The sequence below is a fragment of the Malaclemys terrapin genome, chromosome 1, assembly GCF_027887155.1.
Source record: "Malaclemys terrapin pileata isolate rMalTer1 chromosome 1, rMalTer1.hap1, whole genome shotgun sequence".
NCBI classification, from domain to species: Eukaryota; Metazoa; Chordata; order Testudines; family Emydidae; genus Malaclemys; species Malaclemys terrapin.
In genome coordinates this window covers 109089148-109115652 of record NC_071505.1, presented here as the reverse complement: position 1 = coordinate 109115652, position 26505 = coordinate 109089148, and the positions used below count along the sequence as shown (strand labels likewise).

Here is a 26505-nt window from a genome sequence, read left to right as displayed (position 1 = left end):
TTTGTTTGTTTTTATAAAACACTTTTATGCAAACTGTAACCCTAGATGATGTACAGCAGGGGTCGGCAACGTTCGGCACGTGGCTCGCCAGGGTAAGCACCCTGGCGGGCTGGGCCAGTTTATTTACCTGCTGATGCGGCAGGTTTGGCCGATCGCAGCCCCCACTGGCCGTGGTTCGCTGTCCCGGGCCAATGGGGGTGGCAGGAAGCGACGTGGGCCGAGGGATGTGCTGGCCGCGGCTTCCCGCCGCCCCCATTGGCCTGGGACGGCGAACCGCGGTGAGTGGGGGCTGTGATCAGCCGAACCTGCCGCGTCAGCAGGTAAATAAACTGGCCCGGCCCGCTAGGGTGCTTACCCTGGCGAGCTGCGTGCCGAACATTGCCGACCCCTGATGTACAGCATTAAATATGAAACAGTAGACGAGAGACCTGAGACATTGTTGAAATGAGAGGGGCTATGATTAAGTCCTAATGCAGAGGGCCTTGGGGTGGAAAATGAAAAGGTACAGCTGAAGCGGAAGATGGTATGATTTAAGAGGGGTTCTGGGACTGCTTTGCAACGGTCCATAGGGAGCCTATAACCCTCATGCACAAACACCAGGGCTGGGTGAGGTGGGTGGGCCTTTGTTAGAGGATCAGGCTGTTCATATACCTTTTGTTGTTGTTGACAAACTATAACCTATGCGTATACTACACGGGGCAACCTACTGCCCTTTTGACAAACCGCACACCCCTTGAACTCCATAAAAACACTCTTTACACAGTTATTTTTAACTGACATTTTATTTTACAACACACCCCATTTTGTTCCCAAAACATGCTCTGTTTTTTCTTAGCAAGATTTTGTAATTTGCTGAATGAAGAAGACGTTCAACATTTTGCATTAAATATTTATCTGTCAGTTTGATGATTTCATTCAAAACGCTATTTGGGTCCTCGGCCTCTGTCACTTTGTGCACCAATTCTGCCCCTAGAGCTAAATGTTCCTGGGTTAAACAGAGGCACTGCAGTATGTATCCCAGCATGATGATGATATTTAACACACTCTCCATACACAAACTACCTCTAATTTCTTTAGTTTTACAATTCACATCATTTAAAGACCAGTACATGCAGGCATAATGCCTCTGACTTGGGCCATCTATGGCGCACCCAGGATAATCCTCATTTTGTTTTTCTCTCCGGCAGTGCTTGATGATTCTGTGCACAGCCGCTTGCACAATTGCACGCATCCCGGTTTTACGGTTATGAATTCGCACCGGCTTAATACCGAATTTCTCCCTCAACTTTAGATAGTACAGGCCTATAGAATAAGCGTCCCTTGCTGTTTTGGCATTCTGTGGAGCATCTGGTTTTGTGTCTGGGCAAAAACAGATCAGGCCCAAACCGCTTGGTTCTTCGGAGCTGTCGGTGTCCAAAACCTCCAAGTCCTCTGAAGAACCATCGCTCAGCTGAAAAATTGACAGTAAGAAATGTGTGTAAGGCATCTTTGTACTTTTTCATAACATGGTTTTAAACCCTTTTACACCATGTATCAAGAGACCCCTTTTGCATGCAGTTTTTAAAAACAACAAACAACAACTGAAATATGTCTCCGTGCAGGCTTGATCCAAAAGGCTCTAGCCAACTGAGCATCGGTCAGTGCCAAACCATCCCTTTGAATGTTCTGACATACAACGTACCTGTGCCTTGTCTCCGTACAGACCTTCATTTGATTCCTCCTGGCTGGGGGCCGGAGTCTCAAACAAATCATGGCCCAGCGGTCTGGCCTCATGTTTTTCCACCGCGTTGTTCCTGCGGGTACTGACATCGTTAGCTATCCCTGTCTCCCTGCTCCCATGACCCCTCTCAAACACTGTTTGCCACAACGGTGTGTTTGTTTCTTCAGGTCCCATAGCAGCGACCATATAACGTCTCTTCATGAGAAGCTTGACTGCCGGTGTTGGCCAGGGCCTTCGAGGTGCAGACCCGTTTAAACAGAGGAGCTCCTCCTTAAAATGGCAGCCCTAAACTATTGGCTAAGAATACCATGAGCCCTCCCTCCCTAAGTAAGGAGGAGCTCCTCTCTTTAAATGCTTCAAATAGCCCTCACTGCATACAAAATATCCTCTAAAAAGGTCATGTTATGTTACATCTCAGTCAATTCTGTATTTTCATGTTAAATGTTAAAAACCTTTATATAATAAAACACTGCATGTTTAGCAAGTGTTAAACGTATGGGGGAGGGAGTCAAGGGGTGAGGGTATTCTTCAGATAGGCTATCTCTAAGCTTCATGCAGTCACAAAGTGGTGGTTTTTGTCTTTTACAGTCAGTAAATGGAATAAAATACATGTTATAACTTTCATAAAGCTTTTATTTTATATAGTAAGCTTATTTACAGTTAAAGTTACTATTCTTTTTAGTACAAGTTTTTGGTATAATTTTGTTTTAAAAGCAGGCCTAGGGCTTTCTTGTTATGTTCTGGCCTTCTTCTCTCAGATCAAAGAGGCTCCTTTTGCTAACAGTGGCTTTGCTGCTGTTTCAAATTGTGCTTACTAAAAAATGACCAGTGCTAGTCTAAAACTTTATCACTATACATTACTTTTATAACCCTGAACTAATTTTTCAGGCTTACATTTTATTAAAACACTTATGCCAAAGGGGTTAAATAAAGGAATGTGCCTTCAGATAGTCTTGTTTTTCAAAGGGATCTTCTTTTCTAGTCCACTACCTTCAAAAGGCTGTTTCAAGTTGTTCTTTCTAAAAACCTTGGGGGAAAACTTTTTCTTATAAATAAATATGGAGATATACCTATATCATAGAACTGGAAGGTACCCTGAAAGGTCATTGAGTCCAGTCCCCTGCCTTCACTAGCAGGACCAAGTACTGATTTCTGGCCCAGATCCCAAAGTGGCCCCTTCAAGGATTAAACTCACCACCCTGGGTTAGCAGGCTAATGCTCAAACCACCAAGCTATCCCTCCCACTCTTATCCCTTTCTTAGTCAGGGTTTAACCCTGGGGTGCTTTTGCATGCTTTTTTTATTATAACACATACAAAAGTGTTAAATAAAGGGCTGTGTCTTCATATAGGTTTGTCTTTTCAAGTGTTTAGCAAGGCCTTTGCAAAACGTTCACCTCTATTTGTTAACAAATGGCTTTTATAAACTAGCCGGCTGTGGCTTTAACCCTAAGGTAATTTCTTTTTTTATTTTACCTTGTAAATAAGATTACTTACAAAACGATGCCTTCATTACATAACAAAAAGAAAAGGTTTAGTTTAACAAGTCTTTGGTACAATTTTGTTTTAAAAGCAGGCCTAGGGCTTGCTTGTTATGTTCTGGCCTTCTTATCTCTGATCACAGAGGCTGTTTTTGCTAACAATGGCTTTGCTGAAAGCCTGTTGTTTCATATTGGGCTCATTAAAAAATAACCACCTTAGTCTAGAACCTAGGGAAAAACTTTTTATGACTATACATTACTTTTATAAACAAGCTTTCTGTTTTTAACCCTGGACTGTTTCTGCAAACTCACCTGTTATTAAAACACCTATACCAAAGGAATGTGTCTTCAGATAGGCTTGTCTTTCCAAGTGCTTATTCCTTTCCAAAACTTTCACCTCTATTTGTTAAAAAGGGGTGGTGGTGGGAGGGGAACAACGACAAACTTCTTCTCTCTGATCCAGTGTTTTACAAAATAAGGAAAATATAAACTGTCTGTCACTAAAAACCTGTGGTTTTAAACCTGGGGTGCTTCTGCACGATTTTTTATTGAAACACATGCAAAAGGGATGTGTCTTCGGATAGATTTCTCTTTTCAAGTAATTATACCTTTGCAAAACTTAATGTAACTTTTACTTGTGTTTGTTAAAAAGCAGGTGAAGAAGCAAACTCCTTCTTCTCACTGACTCACAGATACTGTTTTGCTAACAGGAGCTTTGCTGCAGCTTCACATTGTTTTTATTAAAAAAATAACCCCCGTTAGTTTAAAACCTAGGGGGAAAATTGTTTGTTACTAAAAGCTTATGGTTTTAACTTTTATAAAAACCCCTATGTAAGAGCTACGTGGCAAAAAAAATGCTGAGGGTCTGTTTCTTTAGATAAGAATAAGACAGTTACAAGGGAGGGGGAGAAAGGAGGGGAGGGAGGAGAGAAGGGAGTTGGCTCTTGTTTAAAATCTTGGGACTATAGGATTGGTTCAGGAAAATGAATTCTATGACGCTGCTGTAGAAGAAACTCTGATTGGTCCGATACAAAGGCGCTGATAACAAATCTGAAAGTTTCTGAACTGCGTAGTTGCCTTATTCTACAGAAAGACAGGAAAGGTAAAGATTCTGTCTCTCTCTGATTCAACCATGTGCTCTCTATCTTTGCCTTTTGCAAAGGGGGCTTTCTTTTCCCTTTTCTTGCCCTGTTCTTTCTCTTTTTCTCTCGGACCTCTTTTTTTTTTTTTTAAACCTACACTGGTATTGAATGCTTTTTTAGCCACTTTTTACCATGTGCTTACTAAACAGGCTTTGCCTTAGTACATTCCCTTTTTAACCCTACTTTTCAATATTATTTAACTTTTTTCTTAACCCACCCACACCTTTTACATTTATCTCAAAATTTTCTATTCTTTAATAGCATACCAAACTAGGCCTTTACCATCATCTCTCTTTTCTTGAATAACTTACCTCTCTTCTTTTAAATTTCCTTTTTTTCTCTAAGCCTTACCCAAACTTTCTTTTTTCATCTTTAAACTCTCTCACTCTAGTCTTTCAACCATTTTCTCTCAATGTATCCAAGCTCAAACACACACAACACTTCCTGTATTCAAACACACATACAAAAATTTTTCAAAATGGCCGACAGTGCCAAACTTTGGTGCCAATGGAAAAGGGGTGGGAAGGCGGGACAAAAGCCCCAAATGGGGCATGGAAACCTGTCAAAAATGCATGGTGATGAATACAATCGAGGGATATACTACTCCTGTGTGTCCTGTAACAGCTTCTTACTGTCTGTGCTCTATTTTCCCTCCCAGTTTCCCTTGCTGCATTGGACCACAGAGAGTAAAGCAGCTGTGGAGGCTGAGCCCAATGGGGACATGGTGCTGCTCGAAAAGGAGAAGCTGGAAATAGAGCCAAGAGGCCAGTGGAGTAATAAAATGGAGTTTATGCTCTCTGTGGCTGGGGAGATCATCGGCCTGGGCAATGTGTGGAGATTCCCTTATCTTTGTTACAAAAATGGAGGTGGTAAGTCCATAAAAGCCCAGGCTGTGTGAGATGTTGGCCCAAGAATATGAGCACCAGAGCAGACACTTTCATCTGTTCATATATACATGCCCATACATAGAGACCATGCCCACGCCCACCCCCTGTACCTCCAGTGAAGCAATCACACAGCGAGGTGGATGCTCAGAGTAGCTCTGCCAGATGGAGAGGAGCAATCCAGCTTTCAGTAGGCTGCCTGTTTTAATAATGGATGAACCTTTAGTTTTGCCATTTGTAGAGGCAGGCAACAGGTGAGATGCTTATCTAAAACACAGCTGAATTATCAGAACCTTTGGGGGCTCCATCCACCGGGGAACCCACTCTGTCAGTTCCCCCACCCAACAGTCCCTGGAACCCTTCCTTCCCAGGACCCATGCATTCCCCCTCCTCCCAGCTATTCCCAAGCGCTTTCTGATCACAGCTGATCTTCTGTCGGGGAAAACACTTTTTTGCTTTTATTAACAAGGACAAGTGCAGAGTCCTGCACTTAGGATAGAAGAATCCCATGCATTGCTACATACTAGGGACTGAACAGCTGGGCAGCAGTTCTGCAGAAAAGGACGTAGGGGTTACAGTGGACGAGAAGCTGGATATAAGTCAACTGTGTGCCCTTGTTGCCAAGAAGGCTAATGGCATTTTGGGCTGTATAAGTAGGGGCAATGCCAGCTAATCAAGGGACGTGATCATTCCCCTCTATTCGACATTGGTGAGGCCTCATCTGGAGTAGTGTGTCCAGTTTTGGGTCCCACACTACAAGAAGAATGTGGAAAAATTGGAAAGAGTCCAGCGGAGGGCAACAAAAATGATTAGGGGGCTGGAGCACATGACTTATGAGGAGAGGCTGAGGGAACTGGGATTATTTAGTGTGCAGAAGAGAAGAATGATGGGGGATTTGATAGCTGCTTTCAACTACCTGAAAGGGGGTTCCAAAGAGGATAGATCTAGACTTTTCTCAGTGGTACCAGATGACAGAACAAGGAGTAATGGTCTCAAGTTGCAGTGGGGGAGGTTTAGGTTGGATAGTAGGAAAAACTTTTTCACTAGGTGGGTGGTGAAGCACTGGAATGGGTTACCTAGGGAGGTGGTGGAATCTCCTTCCTTAGAGGTTTTTAAGGTTAGGCTTGACAAAGCCCTGGTTGGGATGATTTAGTTGGGATTTGTCCAGCTTTGAGCAGGGTGTTGGACTAGATGACCTCCTGAGGTCCCTTCCAACCCTGATATTCTATGATTCCATGATCTCCTTCAGGGCCTGGGTTTCTCCTCAAGGGCACCTGGACAACTGCCTCCCTATTCTGTATGTTTTGTGACCCAGGTGATGCTCCTGTCCCCACTAAACTCATCCTTCAGGCCTGACTGGCCCATGATTGTAGCCTTTCTCCCAGTACTTTGGTATTTCTGGTAATCAGGGATCAGGAAAAACACTATCCAAACAGAGGTGTGTTGTCCCCAATGAATTCTAAAGCTGAGTAAGGTCAGCAGATTTTCAAAGTTAAAGGGAAGGCACTTGTCCTGGGGGTAAAGCTGAATTTGAGGAGCTTCAGGAGGGTGTGCCTGTGAGGATGAGAAAGGAAAGGACACCTCTACCTCTTCCCCAGTAATAGAGCTATAAGTAGCCAACCCCTGGCCAGGGGAAACATTCCCACAGAAAAAAGAATGAGGAGTACTTGTGGCACCTTAGAGACTAAGAAATTTATTTGAGCATAAGATTTCGTGGGCTAAAACCCACTTCATCAGATAAGCTTATGCTCAAATAAATGTGTTAGTCTCTAAGGTGTCACAAGTACGTCTCGTTCTTTTTGCTGATACAGACTAACGCGGCTTCCACTCTGAAACCTATTCCCACAGAAAGAGTCCATTCCCCTTCACTGCTGCTTCTTGTGTGACTTGCTTACTTCCTTATTCCAGTAAAACTGCAGTAAGATCTTTTACATGGTTAAAAATGAGATTTTCTAGTGACCATAAAATGAAACAGAGTGAGGGGGAGATAACTGAACATCACCAGTTTGTTTATAAAAATGGTTGGACTTTGGTTTATAGATCTCTCAAACTGACCACAGCTAGGTCTGGGCAAAACGTGGCTGGGAGACTACCACAGAAAATTCAAGATGCTGCAGAAAGTGGTTTTCATGTTATAATACAAAGCACTCTTCCCGTTGAGAACCAATGGCTCAGAACTGTATTGGGGGGTCGACTGACCACTTGTACAGTCATGAAAGCTTCCATGTCATTTTTTGCAAAAATATATGTTAACCCTGGTATCCTGGCTAGTACTTTGGGAACTTCAGAATGGAAAGAAGCTTTATAAATGTAAGGTGGCACTCTTGTAAATGATTATTGATTACATTGATCAGCCACTAGGACGATCAGAATCAGAAAACAGGGTATGGGATCTCCCTAAGGATTCATCTAATCAATACTGGATAATACTGTTGTCTCAGAAGAACTCTGACTGAAGGTCTTTTATGTGGCTGTGAAAGGAGCAGCTGCCTTTAGCTGAATACGTACAGGATCTATGTTTCCTACTTCATGAACTTGGACTGATCCCGTCTAGATGTGAAGGGTCTGCTGGCCCTATGTCCCCTGCAACTATAATACATCCGTGTTTAGGGAACATTTTGATGTTGCTCTTTATTTTAACATTATTGGCATAAGAACAAGGAGAAATGTTCTTTATTTAGACCCAATTGTTAATTATCCTTCATGGGAAGGAATGTGGGTCTGCATGACTGATTCTGGCAAGGGAGAAACAGATCTAAGAAGAACCAGATTTGCTTTTGAGAGAAGGAGCCCAAATCTTTCTTCCAAACATCTGTTTTTTTTATCAGAGGACTGGGGCAAAGGATGGGAATATATTCACTTATCTTTTATTCCTTGTGTCTGATGAGGCCCTGAGGGCTGTTGTTTCAACCAGGAGGAGAATGGCATTTGCCTGCCTTATGTCTGCCGTTACACTGGGGTGGGTGGGTTCAGGGCCGGCTCTAGCATTTTTGCCGCCCCAAGCAGTGCAAAAAAAAAAAAAAAAGCTGCGATCACGGCGGCAGCTCTACCGCCGCTTCATTCTACGGTGGGAATTTGGCGGCAGGTCCTTTGCTCCCAAAGGGAGTGATGGCCCCGCCACCGAATTGCTGCCGAAAGGGCCGGACGTGCCGCCCCCTGCTTCATTGGTCACCCCAGGCACCTGCTTGCTAGGCTGCTGCCTGGAGCTGGCCCTGGGTGGGTTCTGAAGTGTGGAATCCAGCTGCTCTCTTTGGAAAGGCAAATTAGGAGATGGGAGAAGGAAAGGCTGGGACTAAACCAAGATCCTGGCAGCAGATTAGAAGCAACTGGAGAGAGCTGTCCTGTGACTGCTGGGTAAGGAGGATCCAGTTTGGATACAATAAGATTTCCTGTGACCTTCCCAAACCTTTGCTCAAACTGGTTTTAAGGGCTGAAAAGTGTAGTCAACGTTTATTTTCTGTGGCTTTTTTTTGTCTTCTTGCCATTCTGCTCTTCCAGGTTTTGGCCAGGACCAGCAGAAGTGCTGAAATAGCATGAGGACGGGAGTGCTTGTGGTATTTCCAGGACAAGAAGAAGAAATCCGAGAGGCTGTTCTCTTGCAAGATCTGCACAGTTTTGCAGGCCCACCAGGTCCATTTAGTTCAGATAGGCATTTACATTCAAGGGTGTTTACCTGAGCCTTGATGGTACATCTCGCTTTTTAGTGTAACTGGTAATGGGTGATTATGATAATGTCGAGTAGTAAAGATTCCTCCATTTGCTACCCACTCTCACTCTCTCTCTCTCTCTCTCTCTCTCTGCAGGTGCTTTCTTTATCCCCTACCTCATCTTCCTCTTCACCTGTGGGATCCCAGTGTTCTTCCTGGAGACAGCGCTAGGACAGTACACCAGCCAGGGAGGGATCACCGCATGGAGGAAGATCTGCCCTCTCTTTGAAGGTGAGTCAATGAATGGGTTTCTCGGGTCCATGATGGAATTTCTGGGTCTCATGGTTTTTGTGTGAAAAATTTCAAAAGGTCTAGTTCTTGTTCTGAAGCAGAACAAAAACAAATGATAAATCCTGGACTTTTTTTGTGAAATGGAATTCTTGTTTTCTGGACAGCTCTACTGTAAAACCACAGAGAATTAACTTCACAACTATCCTGAAGTTTTATGATCCGCATTTTACAGATGAGGAAACTGAGGCACAGAACGATTAAGTGATTTGCTCAGATTGGCATTTGCTGATATTGGCAGAACCAGGATTAGAAGCTCCCGCCTAGAATCATAGAAGATTAGGGTTGGAATTGACCTCAGGAGGTCATCTAGTCCAACCCCCTGCTCAAAGCAGGACCAACCCCAACTAAATCATCCCAGCCAGGGCTTTGTCAAGCTGGGCTTTAATAACCAATAAGGATGGAGATTCCACCACCTTCCTGACCCTATGCTTTTGCTCTGGCCCCATTCTTTGGGCGTGGGATATAATTAGCAGTGAAAACCCTTTTTATTTCTGATTTCTCCACCGTGATGCACCACATCTGGATCTCCCACCCTCAACCTGAGTCTTACAGGATTCTTTGGTGAACCAAATTGCTCATTAATCTGCCCTGCCCGCAATTTCAGTGGGATGGCCTATGGCACTATTTGAAGCGAAAGTCTGATATATTTGGGGCTCGCCTGGGAGTCCATTTCCTAACCCCTGTCACTTTCCCTCTTAGGAATTGGATACGCCTCACAAGTCATCGAATCCTATCTGAATATCTACTACATCGTCATCCTATCTTGGGCTATCTTCTACCTGTTCAGCTCCTTTACTGCTGTGCTTCCCTGGGCCACCTGTAATAATCCTTGGAACTCAGGTACAACTTCAGCTAGTCTGCTTCTGGAAAGAGGATCTGGGTTTGAAAACTTTCCATCAAAACTGCTTTTTGACAGAAAATTGGGTATTTATTAAACACATTTTTCTTTGCACTATTTGCTTTATGTGGAAAATTTTGAATTTTCATTGAAATATTCAGCTGAAAACTAAAATATTTTGATTTCGAAATGCAGTTGTGGGCCAAATGGGTGTTGTTTGGTTTTCTCATGTGCAGGGCTGGATTTTCACCTTGCATGCCCCTAGAAAGAGTCCGCACACCTTCCATGGTGTCTGGGCAGCTGTGGGGCCTCCTGGCTCCGAGCTCTGCCCCCTCCCCCACAGGGGCTCAGAGCTCCAAAGTCTCCTGCCACCCGTGACTTGGCGCTCCGAGGCCCCCCACTGCCTATGGAGGCTGGGATCAGGGGGGCTCTCCCCCCACGGCAGCCAGGAGCAGCAGGGTCCCCCCACCATTTGTGGCAGCTCAGAGATCTGGGGCCCCCGTAGCCAGGCAGCATCCGGGAGCTGTGGGGTGATCCCCAGCCACTGGCAGCAGTTGGGAGCTGTGGCAGAGTAGCCACTGGGCTAATGGGGCTGATGCCCAGGGGTCCTAGTCAACTGGGGGGTCCCTGGAAAAATGGGCACTCTGGTGTCCTGACCTATTTTGCTGGCCGCCATGGCGCTCCTGCCCGGGAGCTGGGTCAGGGTGTACTTGGCTTACCCCACTTACCCCACCCACCCGGCGCTCTTGATGGGGAGTGAGAGAAGCCCCCTGCACACTGACCCCTTTCCCCAGCAGGAGTAGCAGGGCGGGGGGGGGGGGATGCAGAGCAAGCCCCTGTGCTCTGACCCCATTTCCCCAGCAGGATTGGGGGGAGGGACTGCAGGTGTAAGGGGTGGGGAGTGTCCCCCACTTGCTCTGGCCCAGAGCCCCACAAACCCCTTATCCGCCTCTGGCTGGTAGCTCCAGGGGGTCTCCACTGCCTGGCGGCAGACAAAAACTGTGGGGTACCCCCACAATGGCTCGGAGCTCCTAACCATTGTGGGCAGTGTGGGTACTGCCACTTTTACTTTTAGGCATCCCGCCACCCAACCCCCTCCACCACAGACCCCGCACTGCCCCAACACACTCATACCTCCTGCACCCCTCACTGCCCAGCGCCCCTCCACAAACCCCCCACTACCCAGAGCCTCTCCACAACCCCCCCCAGAGACCTGCTTTGCCCCCCATCTGCACTCACCAGCCCCACTGGGAGGTGGCTGTGTCTGCTGGGCTGAGCAAGGAGCGATCCAGGAGGGCTGCATGGGGCAGTTCTCTCGCTCAGCCGACTCTGGCCCCGCCCCTGCTGGGACCTGGGAGTGACAAAAAAATTTTAGGTGCCCCTAATCACATGCCTACTGTGCCTAATGGGAAATCCAGCCTTGCTCATGTGCCCATTCTTCTCTATAGCCTGGGCTCCCCAGCTAGACTACTTCTCCCATGATGCACCATGGCAGGATGCAATAGCCTCCTGACACCATGAGGAGAGACCATGGTGCATCATGGGTTAGGTAGTCTGACCAGGGAACTCAGCTCATAGCGGGAGCATGCGACATCCAAACTACAACTCTATGGCAGCATTTCTAATCAAGATGTTTTGGTTTTCGATTTTTCACGGGAAATTCAAAATTTTCAGCAGCAAAAAAAGCCCATTTTCAGACCAGCTTTAGTCTGGAGTCCTCACCCCACTCTAAGCCATGGAAGGAGCTTTTCACTGGAGCTGGCATTGCCCTTATCTAGTGTGACGGGGTACAGCACAACCCGCTCACTGCACCTCAGACCCTCAAGCATCTGGGCCAGCCTCTGTCACAGCAGAGAACTGTTTGAGTCCTTGGCTCTCTCAGGCCAGGTCTCTGCTAGGAGTGCACTGTCGAGATAGCTGCACCATGTACTGTACAGGTAAAGCACATCTCGTGTGGTTGCAGCTTATACTGGCAAAATTGTGGCTTTTTCCAGTATAGCTTATTCCAGCTCACTCCCCCCCCCCCCCTTATTCCCTGAGTAAAAGAAGCTTTCCTGGCAAAACTCTTAAAGTCTGAAATCAAGGTTGGATGTTTTTTTCTGAAAGATTTGCTCTGGGGATTATTTTGGGGAAGGTCTATGGCCTGTGTCATCCAGGAGGCCAGACTGGCTGGTCGCAGTGGTCCCTTCTGGCCGTGGAATCTGTGGATCTATGAAAGTTCCCCTCTCCACGTTCAGTCGACTCACAGTCCTTCCCTGGCCATACCCCTGACAGGAGTCACTGCCTTCCCCAAAGGGGGATCCGACTCTCTCAGCTCCACAAGCAGAGATTTATTTGTGGGGAAAGCCAGGGAAATTCCTCTCTGAGCGATCTCTTAACATTAAGTAACTTCCCAGCCTGGGTAACCGTAGTCGCTGCCCCACAGTACCCTGCATTCCACAGCCATCTGGGTTCTATTCAGTAGGGAGCCTCCACTTCCCCCATCCCTCTGGCTGTTCCTGGACTAGGATTCTGGCAGGGGTCGGGGGAGAGTGATGTTTTACAGGGCAGCGTGAAGTGTTTGTGTGCAGGTGGAGTGAACAGGTTGGAGGCAGGAGAGAGCACAAATGCTGAGAAACATGAGAATTCTCCAGGCTCACCGACTTGCTTTCTCCTTTGTAGATCGCTGCGTGGACTTTCTGAATCACTCTAACGTGGAGAACTGGACAGCGCCTGCTAATGCCACCTCCCCAGTTACTGAATTCTGGGAGTACGTACCCCGGTTTCACACTCTTCTCTCCTCAAGCGGTCACAGCAGTGTGAATACTCCAAATGGAGTCTCTGTAAGGCCAAAAAAGATGTGCAAGTGCCACATCTCGGAGCCCAGACCTATGGCACATCACACATCATGGGGCACATGAGCACACTCACCGCACATGCAAACTTGCATACTGACTGGGCACACTGACTGACAGAAATCCATGGGCACATGGGCACTCCCAAGACACGCGCTGTCTCACCCCATGCACCACACAGCCCCAGAGGTCAGACATTGACCCTTAATGAGAACGCATGCACATACGCACACGGGCACATTCTTTCTGACATGGCAGATGCACTCAGCACCCGCAGGTTGTGGATACACCGGGCCTGAACACACGTTGGCAGGGCCGCCCTGACAGACACCCAGCGGGCACGCATGTACGCACACCAAGTGTGATGATCTATCTAGAGTAGGAGGCCAGGTGGGAGAGGGCTGGAAGAGATTCTGCAAAGAAGCTCTGCGGTGAAGCAGGAAGAGACAATATAGCTTTCCCCCTTATTCTAATTGAGTTCCTTGTTCAGTGTTCGAGGAAAGCAACTTTTTCTGTGATTCTTTACTGCTGGGTACCTAATGCACCCCGTGAAACCACCCAGAGGGCAAACAGACGTAGCACCCGGGAGGAGTCCAGAAAGGAGAAATGCTGCAGAATACACTGTAGGAAATCATCCAGCACTGGCCCTCAGGAGGCGTGAACAATATGGAAGTTGTAATTCTAAGGACTCGCACTCACAGCCGTGCCCCCGCCCAATCTAGGGAAGTCACGGGAAGCAAGTGGGAATCAGGGGCTCAATCACAATAGCACGTTTTCATCCATCGCTTTCAAAGTGCATTGCAAAGGTGATCAGTATCCATTATCCCACTTAGCCTGTCTGGATATGTCTATACAGCAACTAGACACTCATGGTTGGCCTGTGCCAGGCAACTCGGGCTTGCGGGTCTGTTTGATTGCCGTGTAGACGTCTAGGCTTGGGCTGGAGCCTGGGTTCTAGAACCCTGCCGGGTGGGAGGGTCCCTGATTCTGGGCTCCAGCCCGAGCTCAGGAATCTACATTGCAGTGAAACAGCCCCACAGCCCAACCCCCACGAGCCTGGGTCAGCTGGCACGGGCCAGCTGCGGGTTTTTCTTTGCTGTGTCTCAGCTTCCCCATTGGTGAAGTGACTTGTCGAATGCCACAGGATGAGCCAGAGGAAGAGTTGGAACTTCAGTGTCAGGCTCCTGTGCCCTGGGCCCATCCACCAATAGCTACAAAAACCATTGTGATTTCAGTACAACATTGCCGGCTACGAGGGAGCCCCTAGAGTTCTGGGGTGAGGAGGTGTTTGGCCGGGAGGACATAGAGTTGTCATAGATATTAGGGTAGTGAGAGGCTGCAGGGGAACTGTCTGGACATGGTGGTCAGTTCTCACATGGTCCCTGTTACGCTATGTCTACACTATGAACGGGGCTGTGTGGTCCCAGCTCTTGTAGATATACTGATGCCAGCTCTCATCTGAACTAGCATGCTTAAAAGAGTAGAAATAGTAGTGTAGCCATGGTAGCATGGGCAGAGACAGCACCGTGCTAGATGCCCTGAGTACAAACCTCCTGATCTCCATGGGTACGTAGTGGGGACTGCTAGCACAAGCCACCCCTGCCCATGCTACCACTACTACACTGCTATTGTCAGAGTGCTAACTCAGGTGAGTGTGAGGGTGTGTATGGCTGGGTGAAGTGGGACTCCCCTCTGCCCCCCGCTCATCGTGTAGACATAGCCTTAGGGAGCCTGGGAACCTGTAGGGATAAATGAGGGCCATAACCATAAGGGTTCCTGGAGAGCCATAGAACATGGGTTGGTTGGAGGAAAGAAAGTAGCCAGCAGGTGATTAGGAGCCATTGATGATATCAGGGAGTGCAGGGGAGGCTGCTGATGGAGTGTGGCCTGCGAGGCAGCCAAAGGGATGGCAGTGATATGAGATCAGGAGTGACTGTGCTGTGAATGGTTGGGGGCTGCAGTGGGGCTATTGAGGGCTTTGGGAGAGTTGGAGAGCCCAGGCTGACTAAAGGGTGAGGTGGAACTGCAGGGGCCAGGCTGCGAGGGGATCCCAGAGACACCTAAGGCATTGTGGTGACCAAGAATACAGTATTGCTGTCAGGGCTAGGGTGACTGGAAGCAGGAGTGATGGGGGAGATTGGGCAGCTGCGCTATGGGATGTGTATGAAAACTCTGGGCGGGGGGCTGCTGGAACAGTCAAGTCTGGGATGTTAACCTTTCTCTCTCCTCCTGCACTGGCAGGAAGCGAGCCCTGGGGCTCACAGACGGTATTCACAATCTGGGCACTGTGCGCTGGGAGCTGGCTGTCTGCCTCCTGCTCGCCTGGGTCATCTGCTACTTCTGCATCTGGAAAGGAGTCAAGTCCACAGGCAAAGTAAGAGCAAACTCTGTCCCCTTAGTCCCTAAACCTCCTCCTAGCTGCCATTATCTCTCTTTCCCCCTTCCTAGCCTTCTCCAGGATACAGAGAGAGAATAAAGGAGGCAGGGAACACACAAGACATAGGGCCATACTCTGATTGGCACGGGTGGGAGCAACTGCATTGAAGTCACAGCTGCTTACGCTGGGTCTGAATTTAGTCCATTATGAGAAGAGCAAAGAAAGTCAGTCAACAGAGGGGAGACAAGGGAAAGATCTTAGAAGAAATGGTGAAGTCCTAGCCCAGCATGGTCCACTGTAATGGGGGAAACCTTGTGAAAGACGCTGCTTCACCATTAGCAACACACAATCATCCAGTTGCTGGTGATGCACAGTCCCCATGTGGTCTGGTGGCTTTTGCACCATTAACCTGTTTTAGTGTCAAATCTCCAATCACCAATAATAATTAAACACCAGAGCAGAGTGACTATCCCACTAGAAATAATCTCCTTAGGGGTTCATCGCGGTTACCTCCCACTTCCTCATTATTTGTAATTGCTCAGTTTGGGGGTTTTCTGTCTTTTTTTCTTTAACCCAATGGATTGCTCACAAACAGGGCGCTGCTGTGAGCATTCCACACTCGATCCTGAAAATTTGAGCTGGGCTGGCTGGTTGTGATTGCATAAGTCACAGGTTATTGTTTCTATTCCTGGATTGGATGAGCATAACATATTTCACTTGGGAGGCTTAAAGAAGCCACTCAGGCTTCAATGGTGCAAGGCTGAAGTATAACCCCCTGAGTAGCGGTGAGGGTGGGTTATACTACTCAGGGTTGGTCTTGCACATTTCTAGAGGACCTGTGACAATCGCTGAGGGGTGAGTGGCCAGTTTCTTCAATCCCCTTCTTCCATAAAAGATGTTTCCCACTATTTGCTCTCTCTCCATCCATGAAGCTTCCATCACTCTCACCTTTTCCTGGTACAGGTATTGGGACGCATCCTTCACAATAGACACATCTCTTTAGTTCTGCGTCAGTGAGCTGCTGAGTCCACAGGGCTGTCTTCATCTCCCATATTTACAACCTTTTTAACACTGTGCTCCTTGGCTCAACTCTCAGATGGGAATGTGTGGAGCCTGTAAGACTCTTTGCCTTTAATGGAAATGTACTGAGTTGCTCTCTCCTGCTTGCTGCATATGTGTGGAGACACAGGGGACTCAATTAAAATCCATGTCTCCTCCCCACTCTTCTCTCTTTGCACTTCAGAAAACAATCAAATACTGAAGTGTAAACATGCGGATTTAAAAAGATACTTTAAAATGATGTTGAAAAATTGGAAAGGATTTAGAAGAGCTACAAGAATGATCGGATGCCTGGAAAATCTGTCTTACAGTTAAAGCCAACCTGGAAACGGTTTTCCTGTCCTGTGGAAACTTTTGAGATTTCAAAAACTGTTTCCCATTCTGAATCAGGACAAAAGGTCAAAATATTAAAAATTTTCACAAACTGAAAATAAAAATAAACAAATAAATAAATAAATTCAATTTGGGTCAATTATTTTGCAATGTTTCATTTCTGTTACAAGTTTTCAACTTTGTTTTTTTACTTCCATTAGTTTAGTTTTCTAAACCTAAAATTGTTTTGAACTGGTAAGCCAGAATTTGTCATGTTGGCAATTTTGAAACTTTATATACAAAACATTTTGAGTAACGATTTGTGGAAACTGAACGTGTTCCATGAAAAGTTTTGGTTTTGACAAATCTGCATATTTTGATGGGCAAAAATAGTTTGATCAAAATTTTTCCAACCATATCAACTGGCAGTGAGAGACTAAAGAAAGTTCAATCTATTTATCTTAACAAAGAGAATGTTAAGAGGTGACTTGATCAGTCATAAGTATTTACATGGGCAGAATATTTCTGACAGTAGATTGCTCCTTAATCTAGCAAAGTCCCACAGTTGGCAGCTGAAGTTTGACCAATTCAGGCTAGAAATAAGGTGCAAATGTTTAACAGTGAGAGTAATTAACCATAGGAGCAATTTACCTAGGAATGTGGTGGATTCTCCATCATTCCAAGTCTTTAAATCAAGCCTAGATGTTTTTCTACAATAAATGTTGAAGCTCAGTCAGAAGTTATGGGCTTAATAAATGAATTGCTGTGTGAAATTCTATGGACTGTGCTACCCATGAGGTCAGATTAGATGATCATAATGGTCCTTTCTGCCTTAAAATCTACTCATCTGATGGGATGCTGTCAAGTAATTTAACTGTTCTGCTCTGTTTCTTACCGTCAGAAAAAGTTGTGCTTTGACATATTATGAACAAGCAGTAGAGAGATCACAGAATCTCTTAAGAAGAACATACCTTGGTTTAATATTTGCAGTGGTGTAAGATTATTTTCAGAGATCAACTACAGAACTTTGTAGTCAATGGGAAGTCAACTCTTGACTGAAAGTTAATTTTTAATAGTCGATACTAAAAGGCCCGGTACTAGATCCTAGAGCTGGGAGAATAATTCATATGAAAAGTCTGAATGAGTGGTTTTTAAAACCAGTTCACTTTGGCCACCTTTGTGTTTTCCTTTTGTGTTTACTTTCCTCATACTTCAAATAAATCTGGTTTACTAGCATAAATGTTCACAAAAAGTGAATTTCAGAGACAAATTTCAGTACCAGCAGTGCTTGTGTGCTCCTCCAATCAGGGAACAGAAACAGTACGATCTGACTTATTTGACCAATCACAGTCAAATAACACAGTTTGATGTTTGAATATTTGCGATCAATCAATAGTGTGAACAAAGATTCAAAGGATATTATTTGAGTGAATCTGAATAATGAATACATTTAGGGAAATTGCAGCTTGCTCACTGATATTCAATTGCATAAGCAGAAAAATGGGCTTGACGAATGATTCATTCTGCTCAAACCATTCCCTAAACCAATGCATTTCATTTCCCACACAAAAGAGAGGACAGGAGGGCTTTACAAAACTGTGGTCAAGGCTTTCAAAAATATGTCAAGATTTTGGGGGCTTTCAGATTCAAGCTGAGATGCCTTAAAGAGGCTGAATTTTTCAGTGTGGTGAACAATCACGCTTTGAAAATCAGGCCTCTGCTGGGTGTCTCAAATTGCTGCCTTGTCCTCCTCAAATTCACTGCTCACTTTTGGAAATCTTGGCCATGAATAGAAATATTTTCATGACCTTTAATTAGAATTCAGTGAAAGCAGAGGCTTTGGGGATTTAAAGACTCAGGTGTTGTTAATAATAGAGTTAGGGGATTTGCTTTGGATGTATAATCTATAGCAGGCCTGCACAACATGCAGCCCGCATGGGCTCACTGTGCGGCCCGCGGGGGTTGAGTAGGTGGCCTCACTGTGCAGCCCGCAGGGGGGTGAGTAGGCAAGCGGTGGGTGTAGGGGGGGGGGCTGAGTAGGCGAGCAGGCTGGGAGTGAATAGGTGAGCCAGGGGAGGGGGGCTGAGGAGACAAGCGGTGAATCGGTGGCTGACCTGTTCTACTGATCTGGTCTGGCTCCTATCCCCTCTCCCAGGGCCAGCTCCAGGCACCAGCAAAACAAGCAGGTGCTTGGGGCGGCATATTTCTAGGGGCCGCATTTTGGCGCCGGCCATCATAGGCGCCAACTCCGAGGCATGGGGAAAAAGTGCCCCCGCCGCCCCAGCTCGCCTCCGCTTGCTCCCCTGAGCGCGCCGCCGCCACGCCGCTTCTCCCCCTTCCCTCCCAGGCTTGCCGCACGCGAAACAGCTGTTTCACGCAGCAAGGCTGGGAGGGAGGACAAGCCGAGCAGCAGGGCGCTCGTGGGAGGCGGCGGTTGTGGAGCAGAGGTGAGCTGGAGCGGGGAGCGGTTCCTCTACCCCCCGTTACTTCCTGCGCCCCCCCACTCTAGCTCACCTCTGCTCCGCTTGCTCCCCTGAACGCGCCGCTGCTCCACTTCTCCGCCCTCCCTCGTCTGAGAGGGAGGGGGGAGAAGCAGAGTGGCAGCACACCCGTGGGAGCAGGCGGAGCGGAGGTGAGCTAGGGCGGGAGGTCGCGGGGGGCCTGCAGGAAGCAATGGTGGGGGGGAAATGCGGCATGCCGGAGGAGGAGGCGGGGCTGGGGATTTGGAGAAGGGGTTCGGAAGGAGTGGAGTTGGGGCGGGGCCGGGGGCAGAGGGGCACGAAAAAAAAGGCGGGTCAGCCAAAAAATTTTTTGCTTGGGGTGGCAAAAATCCTAGAGCCGGCCCTGCCCTCTCCAAGAGTTGTAGCTGTCTGGAGGTGCCTGCCTTCCATGCCTTCCTCATTCACACCTCATTCATTCAACAGGGCAATTGATTACAAAGTGGGGGGAAGATCTTCTTCTACTTCTATCAAAAAGACATTTTTCTTTTACCTTAATTATACTACCTTAGGAGCCTGCTATAACAAATTACCGAGGTTCAATACTGCTGTTTCGGTGGGGTGGCACTGGGGAAGGAGGGTTTGTTTCCCGCGGGGCAGGTGGCGCTGGGGGGGGTAGTGTTTCGGCAGTGCTGGGGGGGTTGTTTCCGTGTGGTGTGTGGTGCCGGGGGGGTGTTGTGTTTCGGGGGGAGGGGGCGTTGGGGAGGGGGGGTTGGCAGCGCTTGGGGGGTTTCGGCCCTCAGCTGTTTTCTTTGGAGTAATATGGCCATCGCCGCTTTACGAGTTGTGCAGGCCTGATCTATAGGGTGACAACATCCCCTTTTTATCCTTCTCTCTGCTTCCAGGTTGTTTACTTCACTGCCACATTTCCCTATGTGATGCTTTTTGTCTTGCTGATTCGAGGGGTCACCCTGCCTGGTGCTGCTGAGGGGATCATGTTCTACCTGAAGCCAGACATTTCCAGGCTTGCAGACGCACAGGTGAGTGAATACAGCCTGATACTGTGAGGTGTGAAGAGACTCCAACAAAGTGGTGATGGGAAAAGCAGGGGTTCAGCACCTCACAGGATCAGGCCTTAATTGGCTGCTATCTAGATCAGGTTGGACTTCCCTCCCCTAAGAGACCGACAAAATACTGCGGCCTCTTTAAAAGGGTTGATGGGGGAATCTCAGCCCAGCCCAACTATAGCCTTTTTGTCAGGGTATTTTAAACATATGGATGTGTTAGGTCATTGCCATTTAGGGACTTGGCAAATGCAGAAGCATCTATGAAATATTCAGTGTACGACAGATGGTTTTGTTGAGCCTTAAGTGAAATGATGTTGAACAAAAGGAGAAAAAACCCTCTCGCTTCATGCTCTCTGGGCCAGCTTGAGCTTTTCTTGGAAGAGGCTGGAGCTTCCTCAGGGAGACGAGCTTCCTAGTATAAGACAAACTGCAGTAGGTGCGTAGGTAACTATTGGAGCTACAAATGGTCAGTTTTTGTAAACAGGAGCCCCTTTATTCTGAGATTCGGCATTTCTGGCATTTTCTGTGAAATCACCTTCTTGCAGAATTGTGCTCCAGAATCTCGGCTTTAATTTAAAAAACATTATGTTTCTAGCCCTTATCCCGTATGGGGTGGGGGTGGGTGGGAAGCTTGAAACTGTGCAACTTGCATTCAGTGTTAGTTCCCTGAGTTTGCAGATCTCCAAACTATTGTTCCCTGCATCCCAATGGGGTGTTAATTCTGAGACCTAACGGAGGGTATTAAAACGTTAATTATTTCACTGCTGATTACTGTAGCAGAAGCAATCATCTAATGTGCTTTTCCCACAATCTCAAACTGTCTCCCACATCTTCCCGGATGTCAAAAGACCCAATTGCTCCCTACCCAGCTGCTTACACCTCCAGCTTCCCCCAATGACTTTCAGATGCAGTTATGTCTTGTCAACACAAAAATTGGTGACATGCTGAAAACATGGAGACAGCTTAACTTAAATGGAATTTTAATATGAAAATAAACAACACAGGGGCTGAGTGTCTTATTAGTGTTCAGTTAATTCATTAAAAGCCTCCATTTTCTAATCTAAATGACGTTGATATGGAATTTCTGATCTGCCACGTGGGAGAGCTGCAGGAGCCAGACACCTTGCTGCAGAATTTGAGTCCAGCTTGTTGTGGAGAAGGTTGGACCTTGATTATAATGGTGTGGGGGAGGTTCCTGGGTGAATCTGTAGGTCTGGATCCATGAGGGATCTCAGTTAATTCAAACAGCAGTGGCTGGCTGCGGGTATTTGAAGGCCTGCCACTTTGCAGCCACTTGGAAGCCTGCTGGGCACCGTTTAGGGGACAGCAAGGATACTGGACAAGGTGTTCCTTCCTGGCTGTTAACTTGCTACTAATATCCTTCCCTGGCTGTGTGGAAGATTCTGAGCACTGCAGCCCATCTTTGTGGCTCTGTATACTAGCATCACGCTGTGTGAGAGAAAGTGCTATCAATACAGTGAAGTGGAGGAGTAGCCAGTGGCTAAAGGCTGAAATAAACAACAAACTCTGCTGCTCTGGATGGGTGCTGGGATGAGTTAATAGTGGTGATGAGATACTATGAACCCAACATCTCCTGGCTGCTCCCGTTGTCCTGATCTTCCTCCACCCTCATGTGTAGGGAATACCAGGTGGTGTGGTGTCATATAAAGGTTTTATTGGCACTTGTTTGGAATGGCTTTGTGAGATACTCATGTTTTTTTCACTCCCAAGCAGCTAAGTGATCTCCAACTTGTGCTGGCACGGTCTTTATACCATGCCACATCCCCATGCACCCTCTCTGTACATTCTCCGGGCACTTTAGCTTAGAAAAAATGAATGGTGTTTGGGATTGATCTAGCCCCCTGAATCACTGCCTCGGAGGAACGATGATGACAGCCCTCTTGGAATATGCCCTCCATCAGGGTAGCTGGTGAAGGACAGATTATGCAACTGACACCCTAGGGCAGGGATAGTCAATTATTTTTTGTCAAGGTCCAAATTTCTTGGTCAAGGTATAGTCCAGGTCCAGACTCCAAGAAATATTTTCACACCTCAATAACAATAATGATGATAAGCAAATACAAAGATTTTGTGGTCCGTTCGAAAGTGTCTGGCAGTCCAGATTTGGCCCACGGTCTGCCTATTGACTGCCCCTATCTGAGGGCTTAAAAATCACTCTCCCTTCCCCACTCAGATCCATTCTTCCTTGGATTATTTGAGAGAAGCCATTGGGGTCCAGAAGGAAAATCCTCCCTTTTCATGGTGGACTCTTCACCCTAGTCCTCCAAGCTGGGACAATCAATCCAGAGACATGTCACACCCTGTATGGATTCTTCCCTTCTCTGCCTGATGTGGATTTCTCCATGTCTGACAGACTGCTGCTCTGAAGTGTGTGTACCCTGACAGGACTTTACCATTTATTTCCTTAGCCGTGGCTGGAAATCACTGTCCTTTTCTGTTCTAGGTGTGGATGGATGCAGGCACTCAGATCTTCTTCTCTTATGCGATCTGCCAGGGGTGCCTGACAGCCTTGGGCAGCTACAACAAATACAATAACAACTGTTACAGGTAGGAGCAGCCTGTGCCTCTCTCTCCCTCTCACATCCAGCTGACGGCCATGTGGGCAGCTGAGCAGAATGTAGTTGGAGCTGTGGCACTCACTGCCTCGAAATCACCTGTGGGGCCCATGCCATTTTGTCCTGTGCTCTTGTCAGCTCTTGCAAGCTAAGTAGGGCTCAGCGACTGGGTAGGAGACTGCCCAGGAAAACCCAGGGGCTACAAGAAATGCCTTTGGTGGCTCTGCCGGTGGCACTCTTCCATCTGGGCAGGGAGAGGGGGCACGGGAGTCCTGGAGGTGCCATTGTTGAGTTGATATGGGTATTGTAAAATGTTATATGATGTGGAAATAAGATTTAGTAATGCATGTGGCGAAATTCAGTTCAGTTACCTGGGTCTGATCTCGGGGGAATTATGCCAGATTCCCAGTGGTCTAAAGAAGAGGAGAATCTGCCCCATGGCATCAAATGCCTTATTAAAATCCCAGCCCCTTTAGTGCACCCTGTGTGTGTTTTAATTCGATCAGAAAGAGCAACAGAAAGGTTTGTCTGGCATGACAGGTTCTTTTTCATCCAGTGCTTATTGCTTCTAGTTCCCTTTTCCTCTCAGGCCTGATCCCCAGCCCGTTCAGGTCAATGGGAGTCTTTCTATTGGTTTCAGAGGGCTTTGGATCAGGTCCCTTGTTATTTAAGGATCCTTTTTCTCTCAATATTTGTTCCATTGCTCTACCCTCATATGGTGATTCCTGTTGCCCCTTGTTGTGCCAAGTCCCTAGTGACTTCACTGGGGCATCCTGATTACAATATATGGTAGCAGCCCTCCATCATTTTTATTGCCAAGTATAATCACATAGTTCTTGTAGTGCCATGGGTCAAGGCTGTAGGCTGCCAAGTTCTGTTTTGGGCTGCTGGCCTCTGGAGGAGTCTCAGGCTAGTGTTAGTGTAAGCAAGTGCATGGATTCATGTCCCATTCAGAAAGTTGAGCACAAAGCAATTGCCCAAAGTGGTAAATTTGCAGAGGAAAACAATGCCGTCTCTCTCTCTCTCTCTCTCTCTCTTTGGTTCTTCCCCAACAGGGACTGCTTCATGCTATGTTTCCTGAATAGTGCCACCAGCTTTGTGGCCGGCTTTGCTATCTTCTCTGTGCTGGGCTTCATGGCACAAGAACAGGGCGTGCCCATTTCAGAAGTGGCCGAGTCAGGTAGGTGCTTTCTAAATGTGGCAGGGCCAAAAGGAAAACTTAAAGCATGCATGGACTTTTTAGGAATTGACACCTTTGAATATGAAGCCAACCCATGAGGTTAGCAGTGGTGCTACCTTGAACCAATCCTACATCCTCTGTAATTGCTAGTGTAATTGCCCAGAACAGCCTCTGCCTATTCTGTGGACTCAGAGGCCCTGTCATCCAGAACCACTGTTTTATTCTCTGCTATCCTGATGCACTTAGTGCCACTGTCCACAAGCAGAGTTGCATTCCCTGTTGTTTTGAAATCCCTGATTCTTCTTTTCAAAACCAGCCACTCAGCCCATGTCAGCAGCTATTATCCCGAGTGTCAGTGACCATTCCACGATACATTCTGAGGAAGTGAGGTCTTGGCAGGTTAAGTTTTTTTAAACAGCACATCAAACTGGTCTCTGTGTTGCTGGGTCGTGTTGTTGGGGAAACCTCATCCTTACTCAGCTATCTGATTGGCAGGTCCGGGCCTAGCATTCATTGCGTATCCAAAGGCTGTAACGATGATGCCTGTGTCTCCGCTCTGGTCCTGCCTATTCTTCCTTATGCTGATCTTCCTGGGACTGGACAGCCAGGTAAAGTAAATACCTTGGAGTTAGCGGGAAAGAGGAGGGTTGTCTGTCACATGTTTGAGAGCCTCATGTAGATCATAACTTGTGGGTGGGAAATGGTGATGTGTCTCTCAGCCACCTGGAACACCTGTCACACATCCATGTTACTACTTCAGAATGATAATACTTAGAGCTGGCCAGTACATCCCAGCAGTCATCTGGTGTTAGGTGTTACTCCTTAACAGTGACCTGCAGCATCTGTACCTTCCAGCATAAGTCTCTGACAATCCAGTGACAACCAGCAGCCACACTTCTTTGTCCTTCCCACCAAGTCTGCCCTTAGGGGCTAACAGTCGTCCCTCATGAACCAGGTACTTCACTTCACATTTTGTGTCAATCTCCTCTAAGTTCACTAGGACTCCCTTTGTATTGTGACAATCCCCATCTGTAACTGTAGTTTGATGGCAGCTCCAACTGTACTACGAGTGTTCTTGATTCCAGGTGTGACTTGTGACCTGCAGTACCCTCATTATCTCCTGGCTCCAGAGTAGCTGCTTCCTGGCAGTAACTTCTTTTATATAATATAATAATGGAGATATCCCATCTCCTAGAACTGGAAGGGACCTTGAAAGGTCATCAAGTCCAGCCCCCTGCCTTCACTAGCAGGACCAAGTACTGATTTTGCCCCAGATTCCCAAGTGGCCCCCTCAAGGATTGAACTCACAACCCTGGGTTTAGCAGGCCAATGCTCAAACCACTGAGCTATCCCTCCCCCCCAGTGGTTCCTTGTGAAGCACAATTTATTTCTTGATAATCCTTTGTGGTGAGGTGCAATTCCCTTATTGTCTCCATGTTCCGTGTGTCATTTCTGTTGTACCTGAACATCCTCCCTACTCCAGATGCAAGGCTTGTGATAATCTCACTCAGTTCCAGATGTGGTTCCAGTCACTCCTCCAGGGTGCTCAATTCCTGATGTTACACCAGTGCTAACTCCACTTCCTTTGGGACTCAGATGCAGCTATACCTCCTTGTTTCCAAGCAGTTCATGCTTTAGGTGTAGGAAAAAGGAGAGACACTAACTGAGTGGAAGAATGGAAGTGGGAAAGAGGATGGGTAGGGAAAGAGAGACATTAGGTCCTTGGTTTCTTGACATGAATTCTTCTGCAGTTTGTCTGTGTTGAGAGCCTGGTGACGGCCATTGTCGACATGTACCCAGAAGTTCTCCAGAAGAAAGGGCACCGGGAGCTGCTGATCCTCGCCGTTGCAGTCATATGCTACCTGCTTGGCCTGATGCTAGTCACTGAGGTAAGAAGGGAAGTACATGGTGGGGGAGAGGGATATGGACTTGTTTGGAGCAGTATTATCTGCAGCAAGTTTGTATTTCACACTGTTAATTATTCTCTCTCTCTTTAGCTTAGTTTATTAGCTGGTGCATATCAGAACCAGTAGTTCTTCTTTCTTATATAGTGCCAGTTGAGATGTTGTCGTACTGTATAGCTGAGCTTCCTCTGGGGTATGTCTCAGAGATAACCTAGCACAGGGGTCAGGAACCTTTCAGAAGTGGTGTCCCGAGTCTTCATGTATTCACTCTAATTTAAGGTTTTGCGTGCCAATAATACAATTTAACGTTTTTAGAAGGTCTCTTTCTATAAGTCTATCATATATAACTAAACTATTGTTGTATGTAAAGTAAATAAGGTTTTTAAAATGTTTAAGAAGCTTCATTTAAAATTAAATTAAAATGCAGAGCCCCCCAGACCAGAAGCCAGGCAGTGTGAATGCCACTGAAAATCAGCTTGCGTGCCGCCTTTGACACGCGTGCCATAGGTTGCCTATCCCTGAACCTAGCACCAGGGAAGGGCCACCTGAAAGGAACTTTATATCCAAACTCCAGTCCTGATGGCTCTCAGGTCAAAGTAGAGGAGCTACACGTGAGATGTGAATGCTGCCAGTCTTTGTCTGTATGAAATTTTAGTTTGTACTGACTTCACTAGTGCTTTTTATGTAGCCTGTTGTA

At 47.0% G+C, this 26505-nt stretch overlaps 1 protein-coding gene across 3 annotated transcripts in view; it reads left to right on the top strand.

Annotated features, from left to right (window-relative positions):
- The window catches only part of SLC6A12 (solute carrier family 6 member 12), an 88116-nt gene that overhangs the window by 25322 nt on the left and 36289 nt on the right, over positions 1-26505 (top strand). For 2 of the 3 annotated variants that reach the window (XR_008445679.1, XM_054034902.1), the window contains exons 2-11: positions 5000-5210; positions 9029-9163; positions 9923-10063; positions 12723-12810; positions 15137-15269; positions 19987-20121; positions 22613-22716; positions 23780-23904; positions 24400-24512; positions 25656-25793. Coding sequence is in view for 2 of the 3 variants with exons in the window: in XM_054034902.1 (XP_053890877.1) it covers positions 5063-5210; positions 9029-9163; positions 9923-10063; positions 12723-12810; positions 15137-15269; positions 19987-20121; positions 22613-22716; positions 23780-23904; positions 24400-24512; positions 25656-25793 (1260 nt within the window). In the remaining variant the exon portion in view is untranslated. Of the gene's footprint in view, positions 1-3132; positions 3173-4999; positions 5211-9028; positions 9164-9922; positions 10064-12722; positions 12811-15136; positions 15270-19986; positions 20122-22612; positions 22717-23779; positions 23905-24399; positions 24513-25655; positions 25794-26505 lie in introns of those variants that run through there. The other variant, XM_054034914.1, reaches the window with a different exon arrangement.